General features: G+C 42.2%; 1 protein-coding gene across 2 annotated transcripts in view; it reads left to right on the top strand.

Annotated features, from left to right (window-relative positions):
• grik5 (glutamate receptor, ionotropic, kainate 5) overlaps nucleotides 1-21073 on the top strand; it is a 98821-nt gene that overhangs the window by 40036 nt on the left and 37712 nt on the right. For both annotated transcript variants that reach the window (XM_037784955.1, XM_037784954.1), the window contains exons 2-5: nucleotides 13493-13654; nucleotides 14677-14841; nucleotides 19199-19296; nucleotides 20750-20915. In XM_037784955.1, the coding sequence (XP_037640883.1) occupies nucleotides 13543-13654; nucleotides 14677-14841; nucleotides 19199-19296; nucleotides 20750-20915 (541 nt within the window). In that variant the 5' untranslated portion in view covers nucleotides 13493-13542. The remainder of the gene's footprint in view (nucleotides 1-13492; nucleotides 13655-14676; nucleotides 14842-19198; nucleotides 19297-20749; nucleotides 20916-21073) is intronic.

The following is a 21073-nucleotide window of genomic DNA, read 5'->3' as shown; positions in this document are numbered from 1 at the left end:
GATCATTTGATTAAAAGGATAATTTATGGCTCAACACAAATAGAATACTGAAAAGTAATTTTGTTGCTTCCTCCAGCAACATTCTCTATGCGTCGGAGCAACTCCACAATCTGGCAAAGGACATTATTAAAAATTATTCTTCTGGCATTTCCAGTGTGCTGGATATTGCCGAGTGCAGAATGAAAGACAACACGGGAAAGAGGGAATGACATCGACCAAGGTCATGAGCTATATTCATACTCATGTTGTTTTCAACATGAGACACAATGAAAATAAATCCCTCAGGGCTCCACTGTGTTATCCTATCGCTTCTGTGACCTTTTTAAAATGGATGGTGCTGTTTTTTTTCTGTTGCAATGAAATTGCTCATAAACAATTTGATCAATTATGTAATCCAATACAGCCACCAGTAGCGCCCACAGTTTTTGTTCTTTTATCTGTGCACATGCACATTTAGGGATAATAAATAGAGTTATTTATTCATTTAATTGTAGATACCATATTTAGAATTCGGTGACAGTCAGATTTCCCCGCTATAGTGACATGAAGGCCAAAGTCAGTATTATCTATTAAGACGCAGACTTGAGATTGTCGCTGAGTCAACATGGATTGGCGCTGTCTCGAGTCGCATGCCATTATTCATGGCTTATATTCACCGTCTGGCACCGAATGCAAAGTTCTCAGCTATTTTAGCAGCAGCATCAAAAGTAAAAAAAAATATTTTCCATGCATTTATCCCAAAGGCACGCAATCCAAAGCACACCCAGAAAACAATGTCAGACGAAGAAACATGGAGTAAACAAGATAATTACTACATTTGTTCTCATTAAATTAAATTAAATTATTTTTCCATCCACTGCCTGGTGCCTACTTAACTTAAAAATGTATTACAGTAACAGATTAAGAAGGGAAGAAGGCTTTGATTCAGCCGGGAGGCTGAACTGGACTCAAATGGCAATTACTGTACTAATAACACACTGTTCTTATGCTGTTGTTGATGTGAAATCATCACCTTGTCTGAATGATCAAGTTAAAATCTGTTCACCGAAGGACATTTACTGCAAACTCATAATGATGTTTTCATTTTATCATATTGATGAAAGTCCTTCGTTATTCTGCAATCATAGAAATACACTTCATCTAACTCAGAGATGATTCAAGTCTTGCTCATATATTACACATCCGTGCACATAGATTTCTTTGTGTCTCGAATGAAAGATCTGATACAAATCCTCCGAAAAAAAAAAAAATATTAATACTCGAAAATTTAACTCTAGCATGATCATCCCTGTCCTGAATGAGAAACAGTGGCTTGCCCTACATATTCTGGTCTTTGCATAGTTATTTTGCATAGTTGCAAGTGAATCCTTTTCAGATGTTGAACCGAGTCTGAGGAGTGCAGTCACAGAGAATTTGTCTCTTGCCCGGGGCAGCTGAAAACAAACCAAATTTGAGCATGCTGCTTTCTGCAGAGCAAATTAGTACAGACGAAAACACAAACCAGAAGCCCCACATGTAAACATGAATCACAAGAGCACTTTCACAGCACTCAGTTGCCCCTTTTTATGTTTTTCGGGGAGGGGGGTTCGTCTCTCCTTCCAGTCGCTCTCTATCAGCGCTCATAGTATGATGGCTCGATCTCAGATGACCAATTTCAGACGTAGTCATGGGTGGCCAGATTATACAACAATCTGAGTGGACACGCAACATGTCCTAGTCATGCAGCACACACACCCGAATCATGCGCAGCGTGCACACTTGTTTCCAGTCACGTAGCACTAACACATCCCTTGTGTTTCTGCCTCTCACTACTAGAGCACAGTCAATCACACACACACACACACAGAGAAACTGCAGCAGCGACGAAGCCCCGCCTCACATGACCAGTGAGCTCTGACTCCCCCGATCTCTCATTTACCTGTTCCATCACCGGCTCCTCTCCTCCATCTCCGTCTCCCTCACACACTCCTCCCCACTCCCACTCCCTCCTCCTCTCATCCTCAACTCTGTTGCCACGGCAGCAAAACCTGACAATGAGAGAGAGAGAGAGGGAGAGAGAGACAGAGAGAGCAAATGCCATCTGAGTCATTTAATCCACAACCTGTGTGTGTGTGTGTGTGTGTGTGTTGGATATGTTTGTGTACGTCTCTATGTATCTGCTGTGTGTGTGTGTGATGTGTGTGTGTGCGGAGCGTGGGTGTCTAAGTGGGAGAGCTGTGTGGAGTCGGTTCATCGGTTCATCACAGAGCTATGGCAGTGCGAAGGCAAACACTCTACCTTTGTCTGTCTCACTGCATATAGCAGTGCTGTTTCCGTTTTCTATTTCATGTTCACTGCAAATATCTGGTTATTTTGAAGCAATATGCCCTCGAAGTGATTCAGAAAACATCTTCTGTGTTGTGAAGCCTTTGTGCTCTGACTGAGCGAACAAAGTCAACTTCTGACTCTGAAGTGCTTTCTTGATGTAACAAAGGCTTGTCTCACCGTACAGTAACAGACGTAATTTAAATAGTCAGATGAAACATTACAGAAGATGTCTGTGTTGATACGAGGTCGTGATGCCGCTGCATCAAATCAAGTCAGATTTGTTTGTTATTCTGCATAATAAAACATACTTTTGCTTTTGATACTTTAAGTATATTTTGATTCTAACACTTTTGTACTTTGCTCAAGTAAGAGTTTGAATGCAGAACTTTTACTCATCTCAATGGGCTTCACAGACTCACACCACTGGTTTCAAACAGTGATGTAATGTAACAAAGTACATTTACTCAAATACTGTACTTAAATTCAATTTTGAGGTACTTGTATTTTACTTGAGTATTTCCATTTTCTACTTTATACTTCTACTTCACTACATCTCAGAGGAAATATTGTACTTTTTACTGCACTACATTCATCTGACAGCTTTAGTTACTTTACAGATTTATATTGTCTATTAATAATCTGAATCAACTAATAAATTATGATATATTATCGTAGATTAAGCTGCCCAGCAGTTAAGTATTTAAAATCTGCCATACCATAATCAGCTGCAATATTAATGTGATGTATACAGTAAGACATCAATAATTATAATCCAATAATATAATATATATCATTCTAACATGGCCCATTCTGCATAATAATAAGTACTTTTAATTTTGATACTTTGAGTATATTTTGATTCTAATACTTTTGTACTTACTCAAGTAAGATTTTGAATGCAGAACTTTTATTTATAACAGAGTATTTTTACACTGTGGTATTACTACTTTTACTTAAGTAAAAGATTTGAGTATTTCTTTCACAACTGGTCTCAACTCGCCAAGAAGACAAGGAAGCTACTACTCACACACATACAGAAACCCTTCACTACATGAGCGAAAAGAATTGAAAGAAGCCTCAGGAGAGGCAATTCAAAAAGACATCCCTCCTCCTCGGATGGCCGCCTGTACAGTCGAAGCAGTTGTTGGGGGAAAAAGGCACAAAGAAGAGCAAGAAATTGAAACAGTTAATAATAATTCAAATCACAAGGGGTTTCTAGTCCAACAATGGGATTATAATATTATATAAACTCCTATAACTAAACCCATACCATGATGAAAGTGCAAACATTCACTGTCACCTGATGGCTAACGCTGATTTAAATTGACAGCACTCTTTTCTCACTCAGACATTGTTCTCTTTGCACTGCCATTCGTAATAATATCACTCTTATATTTCCAAAGCTTTTGTTCTGAATGCAAATTTTAGCTCTCCAAACAAGCCAGGGGGCGAGTGAGTTCAAGGAGAGCTTCCTAATTGTGATTAAACTGCTGTGCTTACATAAGCCACACAGCTGCAACAAGTGGGACCATGCGTCGACAGCTAGTGACACTGAACAGCACATCTTTTTTAAACAGCTCCTGGGGAAAAGCTATGCACTGAGCTTCACCCCCTTCCCCATCCAACCCCCAACTGTACTGATCTGAACAGCGGGTGGTACATATGCATGCAGGAAGGCTGAAATGCAAACTCACTGCCGGCTCGTACGAACACATAACATGCGGGCGTTCATCGGGGTACGCAGACGCGGAGACACCGAAAAGACGCACACTTATGAATAAGCAAACACGCGCAATGTTCTTTGAAGCTTCCTCGAGAGTTGGTGTATGAGTGTTCAGCTAGCGGATGCTTGTGTGTGTGGGTGTGTTTGTGTGTTGTGCGTGACATACTCAGATGTGACAGTGTCACAGGAGCACGGTGGTTCCCCAAGCAGGCGGTGTCACTGACTGAGGGCCTCTTTGTCAAGGAGAACACGGGGAAGAATTTATCCATGTCCAATGAACAGGGAGAGGAGAGGGAGAGGGGGGGACTGTAACAGAGAAAGTGCACTGTCGAGATTGAAGAGACCGGTGAGAGCTAAGATAGGGAGAGAGAGAGAGAGGAGAGAGAGGTCAGTAAAGAGACAGGGGTATAGAGTGTTCCTGAGACAAAATAGATAGAGGCTGAGTGAGAGGAGATACAGAGTTAGGGGAGGGGGGAGAGAGAGAGAGAGAGAGAGAGAGAGAGAGAGAGAGAGAGAGAGAGGGCAGAGAGGCTGAAAATGAGAGATCAAAGTGTCTGCTGCCCTGCTGAGGGAGGACAAGGTGAAAACATATAGGAAATGGGTGGGAGTAAAAGCGAGACAGAAAAGCCAGAGACTGGAGTTACTTCGGTCGGACACAATAACACGAACACCTGATGCACCTCACCAAACGATTGTCATGAAATAATGCTCATAAGAAGGGTTGCGACTAATGTTTATTCTACAAATTAGTTGGGTGCACATCACACGTGGGTGCAAGGCTATTTGAAATCAGCATTGATGAAAAGTCTGCAAACTTCTTTATCCAAGTAGACAATGTTTCGATCCCAGTTGGGTCTGCGTTCGACTTTTTTTGTTCTTGACCTAAAGACGATCAGACTGGGATCGAAACATTGTCTACTTAAACAGATAAATGTGTCGTTTGGAGTCAATGTGCAAGCGTAACTCTTCATCACTATTTTACTATTTCTTGAACTTATAAATGCACTTTCCCAGATCCCAAGGTGACGTCTTCAAACTGCTTGTTTTGTCAGACAGACTGTCCCAAACCCAAAGAAACTCAAATTACAATGATTTGAAACAGTAATGCAACAAATCCTCACATTTTTAGTAGCTGGAAACAGCACATTTGACATTTTTGCTTCTTAAATGATTGAAACATTTAGTAAACTATGAAATTATTGATAATAGTAGTGGATACCAATACCAGTGAAATTCCACGATTCTCGATACCAATTCGATACCACGGTAAAATAAAAAGAAACAATGAATCAAATGTACTTCAACATACGCATCTTTATTACTGTTTGCATAAGTTAAACAGATCATAATTCCTTCTCTATTATCTAATTTATATTGCTGTGAATCTTCAATCTTCAACTAAAGTTTCTGGCCAAAAACGACATTTTACAAGATAACATTTGAAATCAGCGGCACCTCCCGTGTCGAAACCAACAGGACGTTAACTAGCTCCCGTCTTGCAGATTTCAACATGGATTTGTTGTTCACAGTGTAGCAGTATCAGGGAAAAAGAGTTTACTGTAGCCCAAACACATTTTCTGGATTCTGTGGTGCATAATGTACGTCCACTGCCAGTTTTCAGTGCCAATCATATGGTAACAATGCAGGAAGTAGCGTTCCCTTTAAAGCTGCAGTCGGTAACTTTGAGCAAATGTGATAAAAAGTTATTTTTATAAAACAGTCATTATATCCTGACAGAGGTTCATGAGACCGATAATCTATGAAAAATCCTGTTCCTCTGTGTCCTCCTAGTGTTCCTAAAGGCATTTGCAAGATTTCACCGCGCCCAAATCAAAACAACCAATCAGAGCCGAGCGGTCTCTCCAGCAGCTGTCAATCACTGCTTGCGAAACTTGTGAACTCCGATCAAACTAGGCATCGCTGATCAAATATGAATCAATATTGTGTTACTGTAATGCCTATTTCTCACCTCAAATGTTTTCAGAAACATATTTTAGTGAGCTGTTTAGCTTACCGCTCACCGGCCAGAGCAAACTGCTACTGGACTTCTGGTCAGGATATAGTGACAGTTTTATAAACTTTTTATTATCAAAGTTACCGACTGCAGCTTTATTGTAGCAAAGAAGCTTTTTTTGTAGCACTTGTGACCTCCGTGTGGGAGACTGCAGGAGAAGAGTTTGGGGTTTTGCAGACTCATCTGGCAGTATTGTTGGTCTGACAGGTGTTGAGTCAACCAATTATTGAGGCTACAGTTTGTGATGTTGCTGTATTAGATTGCACTACATTGTCAGATGGTCACTTTATTTTCCTCCTTACTAGACAGAGTAAGAGGAACTCTTCTCAGACACCAATTCAACAGTATAAGCTTCACAAGGTTGTGTTTATTGCACCACTTGTATTGAATTGCATTATTTACTATAGCTGTTCAAGTTGTTGTGGTTTCTTATTCCATCTGGCCGAGCTAATATTATACCTTTTACCCAACATTCTGCAGGCAAGTAAACACTTTAAAAAATCGTATTTAAGATATACGTACCAGCTTCCTGGTAGGCAACATGACATGAATAAATCATATTCGCTCAAAATGTTTAACCTTGCTTTAAAGTCTGGCATGCCTCAAATCCAAATTCTCAAAGGGCCCTATAACACTGAGGACAGCAACAGGAAGGAAAAGTGAGGGTAGAAATCCTTAAAAAAGATGTGGAAACAAAAGGGATAAGAGGAACGGGGAGACGGTGGTATAGAGAGGAGGACAAAGGTAAGATAGATGGTGAGATTAGAGAGATACATGTAAGGGGAGAGGAGAGGGAGAAAGTGCGAATGGGTGCAAAGTGAAAATGCTGAGTCAATGCGACCGAGAACATGTGCTGCTGCTTTGATATTAGATGCAGACACAAAGTACTAAACACTTAATCCTACAAAAAGCCAAAAGGGTTGAATGAAGGGCCCTTGGTATTTTTCTTCTTATACACACTAACACAAACCGACCTCCCAGCTCATCCATATTGTGTGGCGGGTCAACAAATGCTCTGAAATGGCCTGACCGACCGCGCTCATTCAGGGACAGCAGCCCAGCTGTCTTCAGCAGGCACGCCTCTCTCTCGTCAACAATGACTTTTAATTGTGAGAAGAACGAGCAAAATAACACGTCTGTCTCATAATGGCCGGCGGTACAGTCGTCTTAAATCCACAGCCACGGAAGCCGTTCCACTTGCAAATTCAATTACGGGAATGATTCATCCTTCCATTATGATAACTGTCAGATTTTCTTGTGTCATACAATAAGGCAGAAGGGGGAAAACAAATGATTTGCCAGCCCCCCCACCGACACCCTTCTCCTCACCCTCCCTCCCCCTCCACCTCAAGCTGCTTTTCTCCATCTGACTTCTTTTTGTCTTTCTCCACATCCCTGTCTTCCTCCACTCCTCCTCCCTCGCTATCGCTCATCCTGCTTCCTCTGCCTTAGTCTCCGTTCATCCTTTCCTCATCTGCCCGGGGGTGTGAGGCGAGATAGCGTTCCCTCGTTTTCCGATTTTCTCCATATCTCCCTCCCTACCTCCCTCCCTCCATCCCTCCCTCCCTCCGTTCATCCCTCTCTGGTCCTCCCTTTGCTTCCTCCTCCCTCTCCCACCACACACTCCCCCCTTCTTCCTCACGCTCTCTCTAGATAATTAAGATCTCTGATTTTACGGTTTTCTCTTTTCATAATAGGCACTGCAGACACTATAAGCAAGCCGCCAAGTCTCCTGCACGCACACACACACACACACACACACACACACACACACACAAAGCAGCAAACACACAAATATGCATATGCCTTAATACACACACTAAGATGAATACATGCACCAAACAGCTAAATCTCGAACTAGGATGAATGTCCCCTCTCTCACTCTCAATTCTCTATTTTATACTCTCTCCTGCACACACACACTCGCACACAGCGAGTCAGGATATTTATGTATTTTTGCTTTTGTGTATTTCTCAGTAGTGCCAGCGTGCCGGGTGACTTACAGCAGGGTGCAGAATGAAAGCGAGCGAGGGGGGCTAGAAGCAGTGTTTTTCTGTACGGCTCACACTAGTCTGGCTCCGCTCGGCCCTCTCGCTGTTCCAGCTCCCTGCAGACTGACACGCGGCTGCTACGGGGACTCAGCCGTGTACTAGTACAGCAACAGAGCACGTAGAGCAGCCAGACACACAGTCCTCGCAGATTAAACACGGCAATAGTATCTCACCGTTTGCTCTCTCTCTTTCTCTCTTGACTGTATTTCATCTGACCTTCAACACCACACATGCTTTCTATCACTCTCCTGTAGCGGTGGAAGAATGTTAAAAATATAGTCCTGCTTTTAAAATTTGACTGAAGTGCAAAAATATTAGAATTACTTTATACTTACAGTAAAGTATCAAAAGAACTCACGCAAAAAAGCCCATTTTAGAGAGTTATATTCAGTAACTTTATTTTCAATCAGGTAGTCTCATTTAGATTTTTCTTTTCAGGAGAGACCTGAGAACAGGTAACCACTTAACTTGCATAAAAGAACAGCACATCTAAAGTTAAACAGCTTATAATCAAACGACAAATTGAATCAATAAAAGCAATTACAAGAGTCATAAAAAATCATTGGATCGTAAATCTTGCATGAGAATTTAGCCTGAGGGCAGTTTGCAGTTTATTCCATTCAAATGGTGCATATAGGTTACTAAGCACTGTATATATAAGATATCTAATAGGTGTCAGAAGTCCACATTAAGAGCTCACATGAGCTCACCTGAGGGAGGGAGGACAGCACAAGACACGCCCCCCTCAGATGCGATCATATCATCCAACTGAGAGGCTATGGGTACATTCCAAATTTCATACTTTTTCTATTTACTTTTAGTTCATACTAGGGATCTGACAGTTAATAAACTTGTGACAACACCGGTGTTACCGATTACAACGGACATTTTACAAGAAAAGATGACGGTCAATACGTGTAGCGTGCTTACTTTGATCTTTAATGTCGGGTGGCGGTGTGTCTGGCCCCTCCGGTAGAGCTTTCGCTTTCCACCCAGCGTTGCTCCGCCGCGCACACCGGCTGTGACTGCTCCGTCCTCCTCACGACGATTGCCTCATTAACGTTATGATTCCTTTACAGCATTGTGTTTAAATCTGAAATATTGCAAAATAGGCGCTTTTGCTTTTCGCTTCGACACCAAATCCTCCGCCATCGTCTTGTCTGTCAACTCTCGTCCCGTGTGTGAAATCTGACTCCTGCTGCTCTGTGCTGAGACTCCGTAGGGAGCAGACACATTCACTTCCAGTTTGTAGCGTCCGTCATCCGCCTATGTATTGATAACACGGCGCTGATACACGAAAATTAACTAAATGGGTTTTATTTGTGTAAAAAAAGAAAAACAAAAAAACATTTTTCATAACATTTTCCTTGAACTTTGATCTTCCTGCTCATGTATCATATATCGTGGGTCAGAATAGCCACTAAAGCATGCTGACTTCCATACTGCAAAATGTGACCAGATGTAGTAGGACATCCTGGTATTTTTGGCGTACTGCATTTGACATTATGTATTGGGACATATAAATCTTTTTTTCTGGCATACATGTTGTGTGTGTCCTGTAAGTGAATTTCCTTATTGACTTTTATTATTGCATACTATTTCTGACGAGAAATTTGATTTAATGTTAATAATTTAGTTCCCTCTTTGCAGAGCTTCAACCACACACTCAAACAGATGTATAAAGAAATCTACAAAGAAATTAAAATAAAAATAACCTTGGACTCCCTCAGCCTACCCACCAGCTATTAGATTTACAATCCAACACCACATTTAAATAGTTATTGGATCATGTAATGTCGTTACGAGACTTGAATGAAGTTGCGGAGAGAGAAGATATGTGAAATAGTTTGGAAGCTTTGACAGTAGTGCATACCATGAGATGATTATTTCTTCTTGTCAGTAAGGAAGTCCATCCTCATTTATTACACAGAGAGCAGTGATGAGTACGAAATTTGTCATTAGCGATAAAGCGGAACACACTGTGATAAACAGGGTTTAGCCGCTGTAATAAGTAATGATGGGGCATCGTGACCGTACAGAATGTCCCCAATATAGTATATATTTTATTATTGATCACTGATGAATTACTGTAATGTATAAGCAGCATTTGAATGTGGCGGCTTGATGAGATGCATCCTACTTACTGTTAGGAGCCTAATCTATAACAATTAGGGCTGTCAATCAATTAAAATGTTTAATTGCGATTTATCACATGATTGTCCATAGTTAATCGTGATTAATCGCACATTTTTTTATCTGTTTAAAATGTACCTTAAAGGGAGATTTGTCAAGTATTTAATACTCTTATCAACATGGGGGTGGGCAAATATGCTTGCTTTAGGCAAATGTATGTATATATTTATTACTGGAAATCAATTAACACAAAACAATGACAAATATTGTCCTGAAACCCTCACAGGTACTGCATTTAGCATAAAAAATATGCTCAAATCATAACATGGCAAACTCAAGAGACAACAACAGCTGTCAGTATGTCAGCGTGCTGACTTGACTATGACTTGCCCCAAACTGCATGTGATTATCATAACGTGGGCATGTCTGTAAAGGGGAGACTCGTGGGTACCCATAGAACCATTTTTCATTCACATATATTGAGGTCAGAGGTCAAGGGACCGCTTTGAAAATGGCCATGACAGTTTTTCCTCGCCAACATTTTGCGTAAATTTGGAGCGTTATTTAATCTCTTTTGCAACAAGCTAGTATGACATGGTTGGTACCAATGGAGTTTCATATGATGCCAGTATCTTCATACCAGCTTTAAAACGGATTCAGCTACAACCTAACATTCTGAAGTTGTGTTAATGCGTTAAAGAAATTAGTGACGTTAAAACAAATTTGCGTTAATGCATTATTATCGTGTTACCTTTGACAGCCCTAACAACAATACATCATATTTTAGAAGTTGATCATATATTTTGTAGGTTAATCTAGCTGTCAAATAAATGGTGGTGGTGGTGGTGGAGTAAAAACTAATATTTCCATCTGAAGTGTAGTGAGTATACCTGAGTACAGCACTTCAGTAAATGCACTTTGTTACTTTGCACTGCTGCTCTTGTGTCTTTCTATCTCTATCCTGCTCTGCTTCTCTCTTTCTGCAGAAACACTTTCCAATCTCTTCTCTCTGTATTCAATTTTGTTCTTTTATTCCCCCATCGTCCCCGTCCCCATTCCCTCTGCTTCTCATTCTCCTTACTTCTATCACAGCTTTCCATCTCCTCCTCCTCCTCTCCTCCTGGGAGTATAGATGCTGTAATCTTCTCTGTCTAATGCTGTCAATAGCTCTCAATAACAATGATATAGCACCGGTTCCATCCCATTCATTGATGAAGGCATATCCTCAGTTAGGATCTTATTCGTCATCACGTCGCTCGGTAATAGCCAATCAGACGGCTCCTGTGAAATGCAGCGCTTCCCGTGATAGGCTCCCCGTTGTTTTGATCGACTGCACCTGAAGGCCCGCCACTTCAGCTGTGCTGGGATCAATACGCCATCACACACACACACATCCCCATACATGCCCTCTAATAAACAGGTACGGACACACACACACACACACACACACAGACTTTGGTGAAGAGAAAATTGAGAAAGAGGCGACTGATGCGGGGAGCAAACAGAATACAGTAACAGCCAGCACAATGGAGTACCGTGCAGTGCATACCACAGCAGTGTGACAGCAGTGTGCCGTAGTGATCTTGATCTCTGGTCACAATAATCAGCTGTTGCATAACTGTCTATGTTACATGATACACATGCACACAAATATGACAACAGCATAGAACTGTTAACCCTTTGATTCAGTCATTATTTACAGTATTTTCACCTTTATTGTGTTAAAACAAGAACGATTTATTGTAAAGAACGAAAAACAATTACTCCCACCATGTACCAGTTATTCTATGTTGTGTCTCACATACAGATGGCCCCGCATAAGCCCTGCCTCTGCTCACTTTGAGCTGCGGTAACCATAATGAGAGCAACACAGCCATCTGCACAGTATGGCGCATGCTATTAGTATTACAAACATGTTCGCGCACACGCTTGCCCACCCTTTGACACAGCAAACCTGAGAAAGTGAAAGTATAGTTAGGCTGGAAGAAAGGGGAGGTCGGTAATTGCATAGAGGGCAAAGGAAGGAAGGAGAAAAGGGGAAGTGTGTTTGGTTTATGGGACGTGAAGAGAGATTTAAAGCACAGGGTTGCAGGATTTTTTTTTTTGATGTGCTTTAAACATCAAAGCTAAATAAGTGATGGAGAGGTGAGCGGGGTGGAATAATGAAGATCTCAAAGTGAAAAGGCTGTAAAGGAAGAATGGAGGAGAGACGTTCAACACAGTGACCGACAATCTGCATCATCTGCCTCTTTGATGTACATACACACACACACAGCGCCAACTCATCTCATCCCCTCATATACTTGTCAGGGTCAAAGGTCAGCCTTTCTACCACTCCAGCATCCCCGTGTTTACAGCTGCGAGGGTCAATTGAAGGTCATGGACTGACTCTTTCAGCTGTCTGTCAGACCTGTCTAAAGCTCAGACCAGTGAACCAGACGTTTGCAACCTTCCCAGGTCAACAGCCCCCACCACCACCACCACCAACCCCACCTCAATCTCCCTGTCTGTCACACAACACTCCTCCTCTCCTCCTGTCTTCATCCCTCCCTTCATCTCTCCATCCTTTCACACCGCCTTGTCAACATGTCTGTCAGAGCAGGGCCTTGTCACTCCTCGAGAGGGCTGCTTAGCACCAGTGGAGCTCAGCTGAGCTCTCTTTTCGGTGTTTGTGTGTCTGTTTGGGGGTGGGGGTGGGGGGTGGGTTATGGAAAACATGTAAGTGGATTCAGGCGTGTGTGGGTGTGTAGTACATGGTCTTGTGTGTATTGTAAGGCAGTTGTCTTTGTACTTGTGAGTCTTTTTGTGCATGTTCGGGAAGTGTTTCTAGTGTGTATCTGTTTGTATGCCTTTAGTTCATATGTACGTTTACATGCAGTGTAGATGTGTATGAGTGAAAGTGCCAGCTGTTGTGATGTCGTCTTTGAACCCCCTGGAGATCCCTTAAAGGCTGAATCCTGTCACTTCTAAGCAGCAGACTTTCCACGGGAGACATGAATGAAGATGTGTGTGTGTATTGTATTTTAATATTAGACAGGCAGTGTGCATGGGACCTGGCTGTGATATGACAGTGAACATCTTCATAGCTCAGCATGAAAGTCTATTGTATGTGCTGTCAAATTACAGGTGCTCCCACTACATGGAAATGTGACAGAGCAAACTGAAGATAAGCCGCAGGATGACAGTTTAAAGAGAGACATCTTGTACCAGGAGAATTGTTGAGTGTGTGTCCAATAACGTGCGGCGTGTCCTCCGATCCTGCAGGTGGTGGTACAGGCAGCCAGCAGACCATTCTCCATGAGGAGCAGTAGAAGATGCCGGCTCTGCCAGCACTGCTGCTGTCAATACACGTCCTCTCCTTCCTGCTAGTCACCATGGCGCCACGCTCCCTCAGTCAGGCCCCTTTGCTCTCCTCCGTCCGCATGGGTAGGTGGCCAAAAAATCCCTCCATCCCTACTACACCTGGATCAAAACGTTTCTCAACATACTTTTCTCATGATTTGGTTTTGGCCTGCTTTGGTGCCTCAAAGTGGGTTTTGCCATGACACTGAGTCAATTACAAAAACAAAGAATAGGAAAACAAAACAACTACAATGAAATATACTAACAGAGAAGAGGCAATGCCATTATAAAAAATAGTAAAAGCTTTTAAAACCTTTTGATTAGAAAACTTAATTCAATAATTAGGGCTGTCAAAGTTAATGTGATAACGCGTTAACGCAAATTTGTTTTAACGCCACTAATTTTTTTAATGCATTAACACAACTTGCGATTGTAGGTTGTAGCGGACTCATGTCATACTAGCTTGTCTAGAAGGAGGTTAAATAACGCTTCAAAGTTAGGCTAAATTTTGGTGAGGGAAAACTTGCATGGCCATTTCCAAAGGGGTCCCTTGACCTCTGACCTCAAGATATGTGAATGAAAATGGGTTCTATGGGTACCCACGAGTCTCCCCTTTACAGACATGCCCACTTTATGATAATCACATGCAGTTTGGGGCAAGTCATAGTCAAGTCAGCACACTGACACACTGACAGCTGTTGTTGCATGTTGGGCTGCAGTTTGCCATGTTATGATTGAACATATCTTTTATGCTAAATGCAGTACCTGTGAGGGTTTCTGGACAATTTTTGTCATTGTTTTGTGTTATAATAATAATAATAATAATACATATGTACATATTTTTTTTTTAAATATCAGTGGATTTCTTGGATTCAGCTGTAAGACTAAGTCCAATAAAATTTATTTAAATAAGAAATCTTCCGTAAGCACTAAAGATTTTTGTTTGACCAAAACAGCTCATGTACACAGAGGCTAGACAAAATAATGTAAACATATCATAGACTAAAAGGGCTTGAGTTTTGCAGCATCTTAATCACAACTATAAACATTAAGACTAAATTAAATGAGTCCTTCACCAATCTCTCCTTCCCTCTCTGCCTCTCTAGCGGCAATCCTGGACGACCAGTCTGTGTGTGGGCGCGGGGAGCGGCTGGCGCTGGCCCTGGCCAGGGAGAACATCAACAGCGTGATGGAGGGTCCGTCCCGAGCCCGAGTGGAGGTGGACATATACGAGCTGCAAAAAGACTCCCAGTACGACACTACTGACACCAGTGAGTAGAGCCGATGCATGCCAAAGGAAACCAGTGGAGCTGATTCACCCAACCCATCAGAGTGATAAATCCTTTATAGCCCAGTAGGGCATAGTGTCTAATTAGCACAGACGAAGAGTGACCACTAAAAATACCAGTAGATCTCATTATTAATATGGACTATTAATATTAATAGTGGCCGGTATGGAGTAGAAAAGGACAGTAGTCTACTGAATACTGCAGGTTTTATTCCACTTAAAAAGGGCGCTGATATTTTACAAAAAAAAGATAATTACATTTCCTAAAAAGCTGCCTTTTGTGAGCAAAAACCCCAAATGATGACTGGAACGATGAAACACCACCACTTTCATGTGATTAGGAACCAGTAAGGGCTCGTGCTGATTAGTTTACACGTCATTGGAGACCAGTAATGGGCCAGTAAGCCTGTCTCATTAAAAACAGTGGACCAGTGCCCTCCAGTAACAGCTGGCACTGCCCACTGCGCGGGCCACGACAAAAACAAATCATCAAATACTAATACAGATCGACATCGCAGGCAAGCAGAAAGCAGCAGCACAGCGGTCACTGCATGAAATTTGTATTGATATACAGAGTTAAAATAGGGGCTGCACGGTGGTGCAGTGGTTAGCACTGGCGCCTCACAGCTAGAGGGTTGCAGGTTCAAATCTGGCTTGGGGCCCTTCTGTGTGGAGTTTGCATGTTCTCCCCGTGTTAGCGTGGGTTTTCTCCGGGTACTCCGGTTTCCTCCCACAGTCCAAAGACATGCAGGTTAAGTTAATTGTTGACTCTAAATTGCCCGTAGGTGTGAATGGTTGTCTGTCTCTATGTGTCAGCCCTGTGATGGACTGGCGACCTGTCCAGGGTGTACCCCGCCTTCGCCCAATGTCGGCTAGGATCGGCTCCAGCCCCCCCCGCGACCCCTAACGGGATAAGCGGTTGCAGATGGATGGATGGATGGAGTTAAAATAGTATCTATGGAGTCTGTAAAGAAGTGCTGTTGAATCCGTCACTAGGAGACGAGGCTCCCTGCTCCTATTCTAATAGGCCGCTGACCCTGCCACAAGCTACTGGCAAAATGTCTGTGTGCTTGAGAAGGGTTGTGTACATGTGTGCATGCTTGAGTTGTGTGTGTCTGATGTGTTTGTGTGTGTGTGTGTGTGTGTGTGTGTGTGTGCCCTTGACCGATGGGCAGGAGACTCTGATAGGCTTGTTTGCTCTCAGCGTTTTTTTCGTCTCTGGATCAGAGAGCTCATCATCTTACAGCTACAGCTGTCTGAAGCACGCTTGTGCGCACACACTCGGGCACACACACACACGCCACACATATACACACACATTCACACACGGGCACAGTGTGGGCACACTCACACACACAGGGACTGAGGAGGACTAATTGGGATGAATTAAAATACCAACCAGATATAGCAGCAAGAAAAGAGCTTTATGACTATCAGAATAACACGGTTAAGTCACCAGACTCATTCCCGCTGTATCTATGAAAGCATTTTTCAGGTGGGTAGACAGAAAACATCAATAAAAATGAACTCGCTGCACATCCAAGACATACTGTACAAAAACAGGTTATTATTTCTGTACGCTAAAGGATGATATTATCTTTATTTATATAGCGCCTTTAAAAACAGAGTTTACAAAGTGCTTTGACAGACAAAGCAAAGCAAAAAGCAGCATACAAGGCAATGTAACAACAGTGAGGCCGAACAAAAGCAAGACAAAAACTAAGGTAAAATTAAACAGATAAAACAGTACAATAGATAAAAACAATGAAAAACACATCAATTAAATAAATACAAATAAAAAGAAAAAAAGCAATAAAAACAATAAAAAGAAGATAAAAAAGACGACATCGCATAAAAGCAGGTCTATAAAAATGGGCTTTAAGAAGTGATTTAAAAGAGATTACCGGTTCTGCGAGCCTTATCTCAGGAAGGTCGATCCAAAGCCGAGGGGCCCTGATGGCAAAAGCACGTTCATCTTTAGATTTAAAGGGGAACTACACCCATTTTCAAAATTTATACATGTTATTCCTGTGGTCTCAGAGAGTACAAAAAATATTAGTAAACATGAACAACTCTCTCCCAAATCCAAAAACTAGAGTGCTAAAACTCAAATGTGTGATACCATAGGGTATAAAGTCTGGAGCTACTCCAGCAATGAATAGGAAGAGATGATCTAGATGACACTGAGAGATGGGAGGGAGATGTTCTGAGTATAGGGGAACATTTTCTGTTTCACAGCTGACAACATTACAATAGAATAAAGCTCATTTAGGTATAAAAAAGAAAACAAACATCCTGTGGGTCCACGAAATCCGTCTCCCATTCATTGTCTATGGAGCAGCTCCAGACTTTATACCCTATGACATCACAAATTTGAGACTTACTTCTCTGGTTTCTGGCTTTTGTGAGAGAGTAGCTCATGTTCACAAATATTGATTGAACTTTCCTCGGCCATGGAAATAACATATTGGAATTCTTAATTTAGGTGGTGTTCCCCTTTAAGCCTCGACTTCTGAACAGCCAGATGGGCTCCATCTGAGGATCTACTGTAAGGCTACGAGCTGGCTGATATGGGCTCAACATTGCCGCTATATAGCTTGGGGCCAGACCAAGGCGTGCTTTAAAAGTGATCAGTAAAATCTTAAAATCAGTTCTAAAACGAACAGGGAGCCAGTGGAGAGAAGCCAGGATTGGGGTGATGTGATGTTGTCTGTTATGAATACTGTTCAAACACAGATGTTTGATTTTCAAGGGAAATATGCTTGTTTGCTTTCTTGCCAAGAGTTGGAGTTAGATGAGACCACTCTCATATGTGTAAGATGAATACAAAACTACAGACTGCAGCCGGTTAGCTAGGCGTAGCTTCATATTTAAGAGGTGGGTCTTTTTGTCTTACTCCTGCCATGAAAGTGAATAATTGATCAGTAACACAAACTGAAGGCCGGTCAGTTAGTCAAGTATAAGACAGATGATGAACACAACCTGTCCTGTTACATAATTATTAAAGTATCTACCCAACATAGTGGAGACGTACGTATTATTAGTGACATGTCTTCTTGATGAAACATTTTAAAAAATGACCTGATCTTTGTCAGGGCTCAAATGAAGAGACAATACCTGAGCCTAACCTTTTTTACCAAGCGCAACCTTTGGTGCTGAGAAATGAAGCCAAAGCGGAAGTGCCAAAAACACTGCAGCTCTTCAAATGGCCACATAAAGCTGCCTCCAAAAGCGAGTCAATCCCCATAGACCCCCATGTTAAAATGCCCAACTTTACAGCAGAAATAAACATGTTTACAGCCTGGTGCAAAAAATGGTTTTAGTCTTTATAGCTAATTTCCCCGTTCATGACAACTGACAAATTTTGATATAACTCACCTGTTTATATTATATTAAGGCTTAAAGTTAGACACAATTGAGGGCGTGGCTGCTTTGAGTGACAGGCGGGTGCCGTACCATCTGCTCTGCAAGGTCACCCGGGCCCGCCTCAGCTCAACCGACGTTCCACCTCTTTGCCCATTTTTGGATTAGCCGTGAGTCAAGGAGGGTGAAAAGAGGAGATGTCACGCGTCAGCAACGCGTCATATCTTTGGAGTACAACACATGCGCAGTAAAATCTAGTCTGCACTCGCCGAAATTGAGCCAATCACAACGCACGACTGCAGCTCCAGTTACACTGCGCATGTGTTATACCCCATACCCCAAGACCCATGTCCCAGCCTCTTTCAATAGGCCTTGGCGTGAGTTAGGCTGTGTCGTCACTGCCAACATGGTATGGATACAGTGGAGACTTTTGTTGTCATGTGGATGTTTTGAACAGTGAAATCTGCTTAAACAGATTGTATACTGAATCACAAAGATGGTGTTTACTTGAGCCATTCCTGAGCATTTAAGTATTTAAAAGACAAATGAGTAAAACAGTGTCGCCCACATTAATGTCTTCCCGCAAAAAGGATAATGATACAAACTGGCATTTGCTAATTGAAGGTGACCGACAATCTGTTCTAATGCCAGAGATATAATTACAGAAAAACATCTTAAAAATCATTAAAAGCAACTGTCTAAACAATGGAATAATGGCAGCAGCCCTGCTGTAGTCCTTTGAGTATTTATCTCAAAATAAATCGGATTATAATGAGACAGATTGTGCTGCGACAATAGAATAAGTGGTTAAAGTGAAATCCTAATGCATCCTCTGAGTTTTTGCTGCATTTTAAATTTCCACTCGTTCCCCTGACTTCAGCCCCTACTGTATGCCAACTCTGTGCTGCCATCAAGACGAAGCCGAGGGAAAGGGATGTGTCTCATATTCACTGTTTATTTTCCCTTTTCCCTTTCAGTGTGTCAGATTCTACCCAAAGGCGTTGTCTCTGTGATAGGTCCCGCCTCCAGCCCCGCCTCCGGCTCTACTGTCAGTCATATATGTGGAGAGAAGGAGGTGAGTGTGGAAGATGAACACACACACACACACACACACACACACGAATATGTACAGATCTGTGTGTATCGGTGTCTTGTGTGTGCCTACAGACAGTCTAGTACCTCTTCCTCTCTGACTTACCACCCCTCCTACCCAATATACTTTATAATAGACTATGCAGGTTTGTTCTTGGCTGTCCTTTCATAACCTGTCATTGTACAATGTACGATGTGTCCTCTCTCATCATAAGAAGACAGCGACATTGGCTGCAGTTTATTTTTAAATGTATACATTTCAATCACCCTCACTATTTAAAACAGCTTATGGTACATTTCTCCTCTAACTAGAACTCGGAGAGCGCAGACCTCTGCCCCCCTCTCCGTTCAGCTTGCTCCATCATCCACGTGTATTTTTGTCTATGTTGAGATCAGCTGTACGTAGCGGAGCATCGTAAAACACTTCATTCAAACTAGACAGAAACAAAATAAAACTCACCTTAATCGTCGTCGTTACTCTTTCCAACAATCACCAGGTGTGCTTTGGTCGAACTCAACTGTAATTTCACTAAGTTTAATGTGAAAAAACGCTGATTCTACAGTTGTTCCACCCCACCAAGCAGTGAGGTCAAATTTAGGAAAAATGGTCTCATTACAATGAAATGGCTACTATGGGGACTAACATCATCACACATGAATACAATTGGGCTCATTGGATCCACAAGACATACCCATTTATGTAATTAAATTTTTTGAATGGGTAAAAATAACATTTCTACTGCATTCAAAAAAACTGCGTTGCTTTGGCCCAAACTGGGGCGACTCGGGAATACCCATAGAACCCATTTTCATTCAGATATCTTGAGGTCAGAGGTCAAGGGACCCCTTTGAAAATAGTCATGCCAGTTTTTCCTTGCCATAATTTAGCCTTACTTCAGAGAGTTATTTAGTCTCCTTCCCGACGTGGTAACGATGGATTCCTTAGGTTTTCTAGTTTCATGAGATACCAGTACTTTCACTCCAGCTCTAAAACTGAGCCCGCTACAGCCTCTGAAAGACAGTAAAGTCAGCGCCCTCGAGGAGTGGAAGAGGTTATTTTGTATTATTGTCGTTAAGGAGCTCCTTGAAAACGAGATGGCACATCTCAAGGGGTTATTCCTAATAAAGAATATCCGTCATAGACGTCATGGCGAGTGTATCTAAAGATTTGGTTTCCCTTGCCTATTGAACTCCTTCTCTTATAATTAACCATCATCCACTTCTTCCTACTGTTTTCTCCTTTCTTCCCGTAGCCTTTTATCCTTAAGGTCTCTCTGTTCTCTGCCATCTCTCTTATCTTCTCTTTTCACCCTGTAGCCTCTCTAATGGAGCTTCCTTATTCACAGTTTTTTTCCCTGCTGTGTGTGTTTGGAGGGGATTTAATCTCGACACATTTGCCTTCCTTAATGTTTTTCTTTCCTCTCTCCTTCTGTCAGATCCCTCACGTAAAGATCGGTCCAGAGGAAACTCCCCGCTTGCCGTACCTGCGCTTCGCCTCTGTCACTCTGTACCCTAGCAACGAGGACCTGAGCCTGGCCATCGAAGCCATCTTGCGCTCGTTCAGTTACCCATCAGCCAGCCTGGTCTGTGCCAAGGCTGAGTGTGAGTACACACGCAGCCTCTTTTATAGATATATAGTACATTATGTGCGACTGCACGGCTGCGTTTGTTGTTTAGGTGGGTGTTCCTGCGAGCTTATTCACCTAGTATATGTGTGTTTGTGTGTGCAAATGCTTCTGTGGGAGTGTTGGCACATTCAC

The sequence above is a fragment of the Sebastes umbrosus genome, chromosome 11, assembly GCF_015220745.1.
Source record: "Sebastes umbrosus isolate fSebUmb1 chromosome 11, fSebUmb1.pri, whole genome shotgun sequence".
In the NCBI taxonomy this organism is placed as follows: domain Eukaryota; kingdom Metazoa; phylum Chordata; class Actinopteri; order Perciformes; family Sebastidae; genus Sebastes; species Sebastes umbrosus.
Note: the sequence above shows the minus strand (reverse complement) of the source record. Positions and strands in the feature narration are given on the sequence as shown.